General features: G+C 38.2%; 1 protein-coding gene across 1 annotated transcript in view; it reads right to left on the bottom strand.

Annotated features, from left to right (window-relative positions):
* LOC106551272 (scavenger receptor cysteine-rich domain-containing protein DMBT1) overlaps positions 1-13,122 on the bottom strand; it is a 140,024-nt gene that overhangs the window by 30,651 nt on the left and 96,251 nt on the right. The window contains 13 exon segments of the mRNA XM_087725018.1: positions 792-942; positions 3,562-3,636; positions 3,907-3,936; positions 4,447-4,485; positions 4,982-5,385; positions 7,590-7,797; positions 9,335-9,646; positions 9,842-9,886; positions 10,230-10,259; positions 10,492-10,530; positions 10,697-11,029; positions 11,660-11,704; positions 12,567-12,593. Coding sequence (XP_087581144.1) covers positions 792-942; positions 3,562-3,636; positions 3,907-3,936; positions 4,447-4,485; positions 4,982-5,385; positions 7,590-7,797; positions 9,335-9,646; positions 9,842-9,886; positions 10,230-10,259; positions 10,492-10,530; positions 10,697-11,029; positions 11,660-11,704; positions 12,567-12,593 — 1,738 coding nt within the window.

The following is a 13,122-nucleotide window of genomic DNA, read 5'->3' as shown; positions in this document are numbered from 1 at the left end:
TGTCTGTTATCTGCAGTTCAGCGGTTCAAATCTCACTGGCTCAAGGTTGACTCAGCCTTCCATCCTTCCGAGGTGGGTGAAATGAGGACCCAGACTGTGGGGGCGATATGCTGACTCTGTAAACCGCTTAGAGAGGGCTGAAAGCCCTATGAAGCGGTATATAAGTCTAACTGCTATTGCTATTAGAGTTAATGAGGTTATAGGCCATTTGTGATCCTGTGTTTTCAAGATCAGCATTCCTGGTATAAAGCCAAATACAACTAAATTGTCATTACACTCTTCTTTCAAAGAGACATCTGTCAGGTCATAAACAAACGAACAAAAAGTTTACTTCAAATCAGTTATTATTTTAAGAATCTTCAGTTAGAACAAATAGAATTTCCTTGCCTTATACATACTGTATTCCTTTGCTGTTCTCTAAGGTGTCATTGGTTAATGCCTCATATATTGAGAACAAAAGTAGTTAAGCAGAAATTGGAGAGAAGGAAAACATACACACACACAGATGTGTGTATACACTTTTCATTTTATTCTTAGACCATTGTATTCTTGCAGTCTTAGGATACAATGGACAATAATGCTATTAAAAACATAAACACATATTCTAGTTTATAGATCACTCTATTATAGAAGAAGAATAGAAGAATCAAGAAAATACCCTGCATTCTGGGGGATAGTTTCCATAAAGTATGAAATATGTTTAGTTACAACAGTTTGTAACTAAAGCAAGGCTTTGTGGCAGAAACTATTCAATGGCATTTTCATTGGTGATCTAGCAAGTCCTTTATTACCTGAAATCTTCAAATCTGAGTTCTACATGACGTCTTTCCTCCACCTCTATCTGCCAAATACAGCGGGAATTCAGTGGGTAGTTTAAAGGATAGAATGGACTTGAAAATGAACCTGAAGGACCCGTGAGTTTGCAGCCATAGAGACATTTGCCTAGAGGGAAACAAATTAATAAAGGCCAGTGAAGGGCTTTATTTGTATAGTATGTTTGTGTTGATACACACATGCGTATACATTTAGTGAAATAAATATACAAAAAATCACACTTGCTTACACATGTCAAATAAAGCCATTTATAAAAGCATTATGGGGAAAAAATAGCAACTTGAGAGGAAGCGCCTACATTCCCTGCATCTGGTTAATAAAAACTCAAAAGAAAGAAGAATAAAAAAAGAGATTTTTAAAGACAAACCCATTGTGTGGCTTTTATCCTACTTAAGAATGGGTAAGCAAAAAGAAAAAAAAATAAGAATAGACTAGAAAGCGAAGATTGCTTAAATTGCTTAAATACCCCAGAGACTGAGAGTTTCCTTGTTTATGTGACTCTCATTTCTTCCATTTATAACGATGTTTGGGATACATAAAATTTAAAACTGAAAATAGTACCACCCAATTCATACAGTACATTGTTGTCAAACACGAGACATACTGTTAAGCAAGGAACTCAACTAGGAAAAACAGGATAACTAAACATGGGATCTATTATTTTAGATTTCTGAGAAGGAAACCACTATTACTTTTGTAGCTAAGTATTCTGTATTTCAAATTTGGTGAATTTGAATTTGGCCGAGGTGGCGCAGTGGTTAAATGCAGCACTGCAGGCTACTTCAGCTGACTGCAGTTCTGCAGTTCGGCTGTTCAAATCTCACCGGCTCAGGGTTGACTCAGCCTTCCATCCTTCCGAGGTGGGTAAAATGAGGACCCGGATTGTTGTTGGGGGCAATATGCTGACTCTGTAAACCGCTTAGAGAGGGCTGAAAGCCCTATGAAGCGGTATATAAGTCTAACTGCTATTGCTATTGCTATAATTTCTTTTCAGCCTTTGACATACTAAGGTGGCAGTGTGAGTGCTAGATAATAGTAGGCTAACTATGCGTTATCGTCTGTTTATTTTTAAACTATTATTTTAATACGTAAAAAAAGGTGAAGTGGCTTTCAGTGAAAGAAAGGAAAACCACTTAGTTCACAATCCTACAAGTGTACTGCTGGAGAAAATTTCAGTGAATTGGTTTCTGAAAAAAATGTTTATAGGTTTGTAATCATAAATTAATTAATTGATGCTAAAAAGAAACTTCTGCCCTATAGTTTACCAGAAGGAGTGAGCTTCTGAGTGTTAGGAAAAGCTATAGATTTTGTTGCTAGAAGAAGGAAAAGATAAAAATACAGTTACTTGAATAATGACAAATCTCAAATTTAAGGATCTTACAATTAATATTTGTTTTGAATCCTCTGTTCAATAGAGATGTTGCATATGATTATTAAGGAATACCTCACTTATCCCCATTCCACATGAAGCACGTTATGTGATAATGAGAATGTTAGCCCGACTTTGGCCAACATAGGTCAAAAATTACGTGACCTGACAAATGCGCACGACAAAAACGCGCCGACAAAACCGTGGTGAGAAAACCGCAACATCATAAATGCGCCCACAACAACGCCCCGACAAAACTGCGCCCACAAAAGCGTGATTTAAGTTAAGGTAAGGGTTAGGGTTAGGGTTAGGGTTAGGGTTAGGGTTAGGGTTAGGGTTAGGGTTAGGGTTAGGGTTAGGTTCAGGGTTAGGTTTAGGGTTAGGTTCAGGGTTAGGTTTAGGTTTAGGGTTAGGTTTAGGGTTAGGATTAGGGTTAGGGTTATTAAGTTGTTATTAGTTGTTTGTTGAAGGCGTGTTTTTGTTGGCGCGCTGTTGTCGGCGCGCTTCTGCGCCCATTCGTCGGCGCGATTTCGACCTCACGGTTTTCTTGCTGCAGTTTCATCGCCGCACTTTTGTCGAGCGCGCATTTGTCGGTGAACCCAAAAATTATATTTGTACTTAGTATTTCATTCCAAAGAGTGCTTAGAACACATGGGAGAACAGATACTCCAATTAGCCACAATTATTTAAAGCACCATCTGCTTTAAGAGCTTAGTAAGCCTATTGAGCATGGCTAATAGCTAGTTGCAGTCCAGAAACAACCTTCCTTGTATTGTAACAGTCCACCTCTAACAGCAAACACTAACCAATTACTCTCATACACATTGACCCACCCAATGTCTCAAAACCTATTTTTCCTTGAGTGATGTTGGATTAAAATCTTTCTCTTCTTGGTAGTAGGCTAACTACTTGGGAGTGTAATACTTGAATACATTGTTTCACTTGGTTATCTCTACCTACCCTATTAGATCTCATAAGCCTTTCACCAAAAATGATGGTATATTTGTATGTACATACAGAAAAGGCTAGGCGAATTTCCCACCTATTACAACTCTAGACAAGACTGTTCAACCTTTTCTCCTGCTACTTAAATACATATACTGAAGGCTTGAATACATTTAACACATAGATAGACCAAATAAAAATGGTGGCATGGAGGATGGGCTGAGAAAAATAATGGAGTGGAAACAAAATAAATATCCCATATAATTTTCTATATTTGCATTTTTCCAGGCAAAAATGAGCTTGGAATATTCTGTTTGCTTTGCATAAGGAAAAGAAGTCACCACAGAACGTTATTCAGCATTTAGTTATAACTAGTCAAGTCCATTAATCAGGAGGTTGGGTAATCTACTGACCTGGAGTAATTGGATTTGGTTTGGTTACTGCAGGAACAGGTTTAGTAGTTGGATTCTGGGTACTTAGTGCGCGAACTGGTTATAAATAGAGCAAATATAATTTAACATTAGGACTGAAAATAATCTTAAATGCAAAAAAAGGGAGGTTATTTTTGGGGAGTACACCAGAAAAACTTCTAAAATAAAAAAAAACTTTGAAAAATGCATTTGCTCAAATAAAACATTATATTGGAGGTTCTACAATGCAACATATTAAAGACACAAAAGAATATGTGCATGCATAATGTTTGCACTAAAATGCACAGATCGAGTTTATTAAAAAACAAATGATCCAAATGTAAATACCTGGCACTTCTGGTGTATTTTTTATGGGAGCTACAGAAACCAAAAGAAAAGAAATAATTAGTTTAATAAATGAAGAAAGGAAAGAAAAACAGACACAAGAATTTGATAGTTTGATGTTTCTCCACAGAGTAATTTTAATTATCCTCTGGAATATTTTGCAAGTCTATTAAAATCAGAAAGTATAGTTTAGAATATATGCTTTTGGTTTTGATTATCATTTTGAATGCACATAACTAATTGTTCTTATTTTATCAGTATTTATTTACAACACGGACAGAGCTTTCATAGCAAAACTCTAGTATGTTAATTTTCACCACCGGTTAATAACAGCAAGAATTTAAAAATTAATGTTTCAGTATTCATGAAAATCAGTCTGAGGCATAACACATCAGATGTCACTGACATTTTTTATATCACTAAATAACATTATTCAGGAATTTCAGCATTCCCTATTTCTTATTTTACGATATGTTGTTCTATGCAAAATGAGATCACTTCTCCAATACACTATTTACTGTTTGCAAAGACAATGATACTTACTAAGTATAACGGGATTCTTTGTTGTAAAGGAAACTGTTTCTATGGGGGAAAAATACAGAAAGTAAGGTTTTCCTCTGAGGAATAGGGAAGCTTTCATAATATTTTGCTACAAAGGCGCCAATGAAATCATTTTATACTAGCAACAGTGACGATGGTTACCTGAGCCAATAAAATAATTTTATACTAACAACAGTGGCGATGGTTACCTGAGCCAATAAAATAATTTTATACTAACAACAGGGACGATGGTTACCTGAGCCAATGAAATCATTTTATACTAACAACAGTGACGATGGTTACCTGAGCCAATGAAATAATTTTATACTAACAACAGTGATGATGGTTACCTGAGCCAATAAAATAATTTTATACTAACAACAGTGACAATGGTTACCTGAGCCAATAAAATAATTTTATACTAGCAACAGTGACGATGGTTACCTCAGCCAATAAAATAATTTTATACTAACAACAGTGACAATGGTTACCTGAGCAAATGAAATCATTTTATGCTAACAACAGTGGCGATGGTTACCTGAGCAAATGACACCAGCGTCTTCCTTGTGGCGACAATTATGAATTCCCCAGCCTGAATGGGCGCACTCTTCTATAGATGATTCATTCCCTTTGCACTGAACATTTTCTAGGAGGATCTTGCCGGTGCCTTCCCCAAAATAGGCTTCATTGGTGGCTGCCATAACTCCTCCACAGGCAAGTTGTCTGCATACAACCTCTGCATCTGGTGAGTCCCAACCGTCATCACAGACTGTTCCCCAGGTCCCATTGTGAAAGATTTCAAGGCGGCCCTGGCATCTGTTTTTTCCATCCATCAACCTTACAGTCAATGAGCTTGCTGTCGTTACCAATTCTGCAATTGTCAAAAGAATATAAACGGCACTTTCTCCCAATGAGACATTGCGTTGACGCTCCGAGGGCTCACTTTAAAAAGGCATTTCAGTGATTCCCAACCTGATTTATTTATTTTTGTCAGATAACCTTTGGCCTCTGTGTGTATGAATGGGAATGCATGTGTGTGTGTGTACAGTACAACTCTAGATATTGTGACCCATGTTCCTCTTTATATAAATGGATTGAATGGATTTAAGAAGATATATGTTTAGGTCTGGCCATAGTTGCTACCTATTCTACAAATCTTTGGAACATTTACAAATTATTTTGTATACTTGAGAAATAACTTTCAGGTTCCTTTTGCGTTAATACTTGAGATGAAAAACTTGTTCTTCTCTCACATCATCATGTAAACAAAGGTGGAGCTATTTTGTACATGTTTGACAAACTAATAAATACAAAATAAAAATTTTGAGCTCTCTACCTCTTTTCGAATTGAGTTGTCTTGGTTAAATTCAATTCAATGGCCTGGTGTTTGGTTAGGAGCTGTGCTAGTTTATGTAAATAACTTTGGGAGGCATGAGAAAGAGCCCAAGCCAAAAAAAACAAACACCTGATAAGAGAATCAGAGTCCAAAAAAAGGAATGAGGCAAGAGAAAGCACCTCAGAAAAGACCCTGCTGAATTCTGTTGAAAATAATAGCCATATCAATAGCAGTTAGACTTATATACCGCTTCATATGGCTTTCAGCCCTCTCTAAGCGGATTACAGAGTCAGCATATCGCCCCCACAGTCTGGGTCCTCATTTCACCCACCTCGGAAGGATGGAAGGCTGAGTCAACCTTGAGCCGGTGAGATTAGAACCGCTGAACTGCAGATAACAGTCAGCTGAAGTGGCCTGCAGTACTGCACCCTAACCACTGCGCCACCTCGGCTCTTCATAATGCCACGAGGGAGAGGGAAGGTCTTTCAGGCTTGTTTGTCTATTACTGCAGTGGTGCCCAAACCTTCTTTTTTTTAATTTCATTTTACTTTATTTGTATGCCGCCCTTTTCCCTGAAGGGACTCAGGGCGGCTCACAACTCAAGGGAGGGGAAAAAGAGACAAAGTTACAAAACATAAAGACCATACACAGTTAAAAGAAGCACAACAATCATACCATTCGAAGTGGGGCTGCAAGTCTTTAGCCCCAGGCCTGTCGGAACAGCCAGGTTTTAAGGGCTATGCGGAAGGCCTGGAGGGTGGTGAGGGTACGAATCTGGCATCAGGGTCTGATTTCATAGCAGACAAATTTTCCATGAGCCAGGGGAGAATGGTTTTGTACACAACCTAGATCTTGCGCATGTGCGGGGCGGGCGGAGGGGATGTCACTCACCACTTGTGGGGTTTGATTCCTAACAAGCTATGGACTGGTACGGGTCTGTGGCCCAGGGATTGAGGACCTCTCTATTACAGTTTCCTTATGATAAAGGTAGCATTAAAAACTATTAATTTTGATTTTCTGGTCTGGACTATCTGAAAAGGCTGGCAGAAGTGACCAGGTTTGTTTCATGTCCCCACTTCCCACTGTTTCCCCAATGCAGATATCACTTCAAAAGAACTATAAAGACAGAAGCAGAATTACTAATTTAGTGCTTCAAGTTCAACTCTTAGTAATTATTAGAAACCAGAAGCGATTTATCACGGAAATCAAATGGAAGGTAAATCTCCCTATTCTGCCATCCTACCCCCAATCAAACTGTTTGTTGCTTCTCTTTGTTGTTTCAAACGAAGAGAGAAAAGCCATCAACCGCTAGATGTTATCTACTGAAACCTATCTGCCCAAACTGACTTCCCTTTTTCTCTGTCAGGCACCTGTTTCAGTCAAGCATTGCAAACTTTAAAAAAATTAATTTGAAATCAGGCTTTAAAAGTCATTCTTTTTATTTCTTAATTGTGGCATCGGATTCCCCAATATTTTTCCAGACAGACCTTAAAAAATTATGGAATGCCTGAAACTCTTTATTTGCAAATGTGGCAATCTGTTGTCCCTAAAAAAAGTTGAAAGTAATGTGGGGTATTAGCTTGGAGAGTTAGAGAGGGTAGCCGAACACTGTAGCCCTGTCTACTTTCTGAGAAAGAGGTGTATTTTAAGTGCCACAAGTACTACAGTAGCCAGTCTGGGAATTAGCACTTCCACTATCAAACAATTGTTTTGGATTTTGGACATCCATAGTATGTTCATAACACACACACAAAAAATGTTCCCACTGCCCCAGAAAGTTGTGTTTTGGATGTGCTCTGCATTACATTACATATTTTCCCGTTCACAACTTATTAGTGCCTCTGGTATATTCCTTGGATGTACAGATTTGGGGGGAAAAGTCGGATGAATCTTATTTCTCTCTGTCTTGTTAAAGAGTTTGCTGGTTCTAATTTCCTTTAAATTATGATACAATGTTTTAAGTAAAAACAGTAATTTAAGAAAATACATACTAGGTGCTAATGTGGTGACAGCAGGACCTAAAAATAGAAGAAATGACACAATAATGATCATGATTAATTATGGGTTATATTATATTGCCAATGTTATCATTTTTAAAATAGATTTTCGTATTCTTTAATTTGATATAATGAAGTAAAAGTGTGCCTCTTGTAAAATATGATAAATAAATACATAAATAACTGTAATAAATCTAATCTAAAATAAATAGCAATAGCAATAGCAGTTAGACTTATATACCGCTTCATAGGGCTTTCAGCCTTCTCTAAGCGGTTTAAAGAGTCAGCATATCGCCCCCCAAAGTCTGGGTCCTCATTTCACCCACCTCGGAAGGATGGAAGGCTGAGTCAACCCTGAACCGGTGAGATTTGAACAGCCGAACTGCTGAACTGCAGTCAGCTGAAGTAGCCTGCAGTGCTACATTTAACCACTGCCCCACCTCGGCTACAGAAGAAGTTCCAATTTTTTTTGAAACCTGGTCCTTGGATATGATTATTCTACACTATCATGCTCATATTTATAAAACTCAGTGCCTCTGTGAAAGGTAAGGATGACTACTGCGTTTGTGGTGCAATCAGAACATTGCGTGTGTTGAAGTTGTATTAATGCAAACCAATGATGCCTTTTAAAAAACAAGTTTACATCATATTCTTATGCATGCGAGTGCTGTGTGTGAGGGAATTTAAGGTGGTTCTGACAAGTGTCGTCGGCATCTTCATATCCGGTCACATGGTCGGCAAGCCACTCCCATCCGGTCACATGGGCGGCAAGCCACTCCCACAAAGGAGGCCACACCCACAGAGTAGGTTCGAACAATTTTTGAAACCCACCACTGGTTTGCACACACACAAACGCATACTTTGGGCACTCAGTCCGGAAAAGGTTAGCCATCACTGTTATAGGTTGTGTTTATTTGCTGACTGCATCTGAGTCTTTCATCTCCATTATTAAGTTATGTGGTAACGCATCATAAGACTTGCAACTTCTATTTGCCTCTCTCATTGACTTCATTGGAAGCTGGCTATGAAGATTGCAAATGGCAATCACTTGACTGCGGGATGCTGTGATTGTTGTAAACGCTTACCATTTGCCAAGTGCCTAAATCACCATCGCAGAGATTCTGCACAACCACGCCTGTCAAAAGTCTCATTTTTCAGTGTTAATTTGGTTGGTAAGCAAGCAGTACCCATAACCAATCTACTCAAGATGGTCAATGCAATGGAGCATTCCAAACAAAAAATAAATTAGTGGACATTGGGTTCTTAAAATAAACATAAAGCTCCAGCCATATTGTAACTATGTTCTGCTGGCGAAATTTAATTATGATTCCTATATTTTTGCATCATTGAACTCTTCAGAGACATTTCAGAAGATGATATGGGAAAAGAGAAAAGCATGTGGCTTAGAATAAGAGGCTTCCATATTGGTAAAAAGAATAATTCCACATATTTTATTTAGCTAGAGATTATTATTCCATTGTCTATCAGGTGTCACTTTAAATAAATTTACTGAAATATGCTGAAATAACTTTATTAAAACAGAAGCAGTTCAGATTACCTGAGCAAATGACTCCAGCATCTTCTTTGTGCTTACAGTTATGAACGCCCCAAGGTTTATGCGCGCATTCTTCAAGAGAAGATTCGTTCCCTTTGCACTTCAGCTCATCCAGGAAGATGCTGCCGGTTCCTTCCCCAAATGCGGCATCAGTTAGGGCTTGAAGGGCCTCTCCACAGGCAAGCTGCCTACACACAACCTGTGTGTCATTGATGTCCCAGCCATCGTCACAAATTGTTCCCCAGCTTCCATTGTAAAAGACTTCAACGCGACCTTGACATTTGTCTTTTCCATTCACCAGTCTCAGAGATTTTTCTTGAAATGAAAACAAATGCAGATTGGACTTTCATCTCAGATATCTTATTTCTAAAACTCTTTACTACTAAATAGAGAGGAATCACCTCTGCTGTTCTGTTTTGCAACCCTCATGATCAGCTGGGAGTGCTGTAGGTTTATTTTTATAATAGTTATTACTGTTATAAGAATGAAAGTCCCACATATAATAAATACCTCTTATTCCCTGAGTGGTCAGCTTAGCAGAGGGTGTAGTAAGGGCTGGGAAAAACAAAAAAAAACATTGTTATATGACTCTGAAAGTTTTACAGATCCAGTAGTTGGATTCTGCGTAGTTAGTGCGCGAACTGGATATAAATAGAGCAAATACAATTTAACATTAGGACTGAAAATAATCTTAAATGCAAAAAAGGGAGGTTATTTTAGGGAGTACACCAGAAAAACTTCTAAAATAATAAAAAAACTGAAAAATGTCTTTGCTCAAATAAAACATTATATTGGAGGTTCATATTAAAGACACAAAAGAATATGTGCATGCATAATGTTTGCACTAAAATGCACAGATCGAGTTTATTAAAAAAAAAAAAGATCCAAATGTAAATACCTGGCACTTCTGGTGTATTTTTTGTGGGAGCTACAGAAACCAAACGAAAAGAAATAATTAGTTTAATAAATGAAGAAAGGAAAGAAAAACAGATACAAGAATCTGATAGTTTGATGTTTCTCCACAGAGTAATTTTAATTATTCTCTGGAATATTTTGCAAGTCTATTAAAATCAGAAAGTATAGTTTAGAATATATGCTTTTGGTTTTGATTATCATTTTGAATGCATATAATTACTGTTTGCAAAGACAATGATACTTACTAAGTATAATGGGATTCTTTGTTGTAAGGGAAACTGTTTCTATGGGGGGAAAATACAGAAAGTAAGGTTTTCCTCTGAGGAATAGGGAAGTTTTCATAATATTTTGCTAAAAGGCGCCAATGAAATCATTTTATACTAACAACAGTGGCGATGGTTACCTGAGCCAATGAAATCATTTTATACTAAAAACAGTGGCGATGGTTACCTGAGCAAATGACCCCAGCGTCTTCCTTGTGGAGACAACGATGAATTCCCCAGCCTGAATGGGAGCACTCTTCTATAGAGGATTCATTCCCTTTGCACTGAACATTTTCTAGGAGGATCTTGCCGGTGCCTTGCCCAAAATAGGCTTCATTGGTGGCTGCCATAACTCCTCCACAGGCAAGTTGTCTACATACAACCTCTGCATCTGGTGAGTCCCAACCGTCATCACAGACTGTTCCCCAGGTCCCATTGTGAAAGATTTCAAGGCGGCCCTGGCATCTGTTTTTTCCATCCATCAACCTTACAGTCAATGAGCTTGCTGTCGTTACCAATTCTGCAATTGTCAAAAGAATATAAACGGCATTTTCTCCCAACGACACATTGCGTTGACGCTCTGAGGGTTCACTTTAAAAAGGCATTTCAGTGATTCCCAACCTTATTTAGTTATTTTTGTCAGATAACCTTTGGCCTCTGTGTATGAATGGGCATGCATGTGTGTGTGTTACAGTACAACTCTAGATATTGTGACCCATGTTCCTCTTTATATAAATGGATTGAATGGATTTAAGGAAGATGCTGCCGGTTTCTTCCCCAAATGCGGCATTAGGTAGGGCTTGAAGGGCCTTTCCACAGGCAAGCTGCCTACACACAACTTGTGTGTCATTCTTGTCCCAACCATCATCACAAATTGTTCCCCAGCTTCCATTGTAAAAGACCTCAATGCGACCACGACATTTGTCTTTTCCATTCACCAGTCTCAGAGATTTTTCTTGAAATGAAAATAAATGCAGATTGGACTTTCATCTCAGATATCTTATTTCTAAAACTCTTTACTACTAAATAGAGAGGAATCATCTCTGCTGTTCTGTTTTGCAACCCTCTTGATCAGCTGGAAGTGCTGTAGGTTTATTGTTATAATAGTTATTATTGTTATAAGAATGAAAGACCCACATATAATAAATACCTCTTATTCCCTGAGTGGTCAGCTTAGCAGAGGGTGTAGAAAGTGCTGAGAAAAACAAAAAAAAATAGTTATATGACTCTGAAAGTTTTACAGAAGTTCTTTGTTTATCATGTACGTGTAGAGATAAAAAAATAATAGTGGAAAAAAAAACAATTCTTCTGGTTTTAAACTTCCTCTCAATCCATTTTCTTTTCCTACACATATTTGTTTACAATTTCATACCTTGTTCATTCTCTTTGACCAAACCTCTTGATAGCCTAATTAATTTGGCTTCCAATCATTCAGGAACCAATCTCTACTGGTTAATTACAAGCAGATTGTAAGTACCCAATTCTTGAGAGACCGCCTACTGCCAATTACCTCCACTAGATCGATACGATCGCATAGATTAGGCCTCCTCCGAATTCCATCATCCAGTCAGTGTAGACTGGCAACTACCCGGAAGAGAGCCTTCTCGGTGGCTGCTCCGACCCTCTGGAACGAACTCCCCATGGAGATTCGGACCCTCACCACCCTCCAGTCCTTCCGCGCCGCCCTAAAGATCTGGCTGTCCCGGCTGGCCTGGGGTTAAGATTCTAACCCCACTCGAATTGTGTGACTGTTGTGTTTTTAATAATGATGTATTGTCTTTATGTTAGAAATTGTTTGTCCTTCCCCCCCCCCCTCTTTTGAACTGTGAGCCGCCCTGAGTCCCCCCAGGGAAAAGGGCGGCATACAAATAAAGGGAAAATGAAATGAAAATGAAATGAAAATGAAATGAAAATGAAATGAAAATGAAATGAAAATGAAATGAAAATGAAATGAAAATGAAATGAAATGAAATTCAGTTATTTACCTATTATTTCTTCTTAAATTAGGATGCAAGATTTGATTTTATGTAACAATAGAAATTTAAGCAAATACCTACCAGGTGGTGATGTGGTGACAGCAGGACCTGAAAATAGAAGAAATAACTTCAGTCTGGGTGAAGAAGACAACATATGGATGTTGATGAATTAGGAGGATAGAGTATATTGCCATTGTTATTATCATTATTTCTTTTATATATATTTTATTCTTATTCATTTTGATACAATAAAGTAAAATATAAAAGGGCATAGCAAACCTGGCTGCTTTTGGAACTGATTTCTGTTGCCTTTTAGCAGTGGGTTAACTAGGTTTGCATCAAGAAAGACAAGTGGCATCCTATGGCATTATTTCAGGTCTTCTCTCACACCAATGTTGCCTCGCAATTTGGCATTGCATCCGGACAGGTCCATTTCCGGCCTGGGTCCGACTGTCTACACAAAAAGCTGCCACATTTTGCACTGAAGTGGTACCTATTTATCTAGTCACATGTACTACGTCTCTAAACTGTTAGGTAGGCAGAAACTGTGGCCAATGACGGGAGCCCACTCTGTCACATGGTGCTGGGACTTGAACCGTCGGAGCAGAGACCACCTCCAGTATTTTTAAGCCACCGT

This window comes from Thamnophis sirtalis, unplaced genomic scaffold, assembly GCF_051295495.1.
Source record: "Thamnophis sirtalis isolate CommonGarterSnake01/CBP01778 unplaced genomic scaffold, rThaSir2_p1.2 scaffold_11, whole genome shotgun sequence".
NCBI classification, from domain to species: domain Eukaryota; kingdom Metazoa; phylum Chordata; class Lepidosauria; order Squamata; family Natricidae; genus Thamnophis; species Thamnophis sirtalis.
This window is presented reverse-complemented; position numbering and strand designations above follow the sequence as displayed.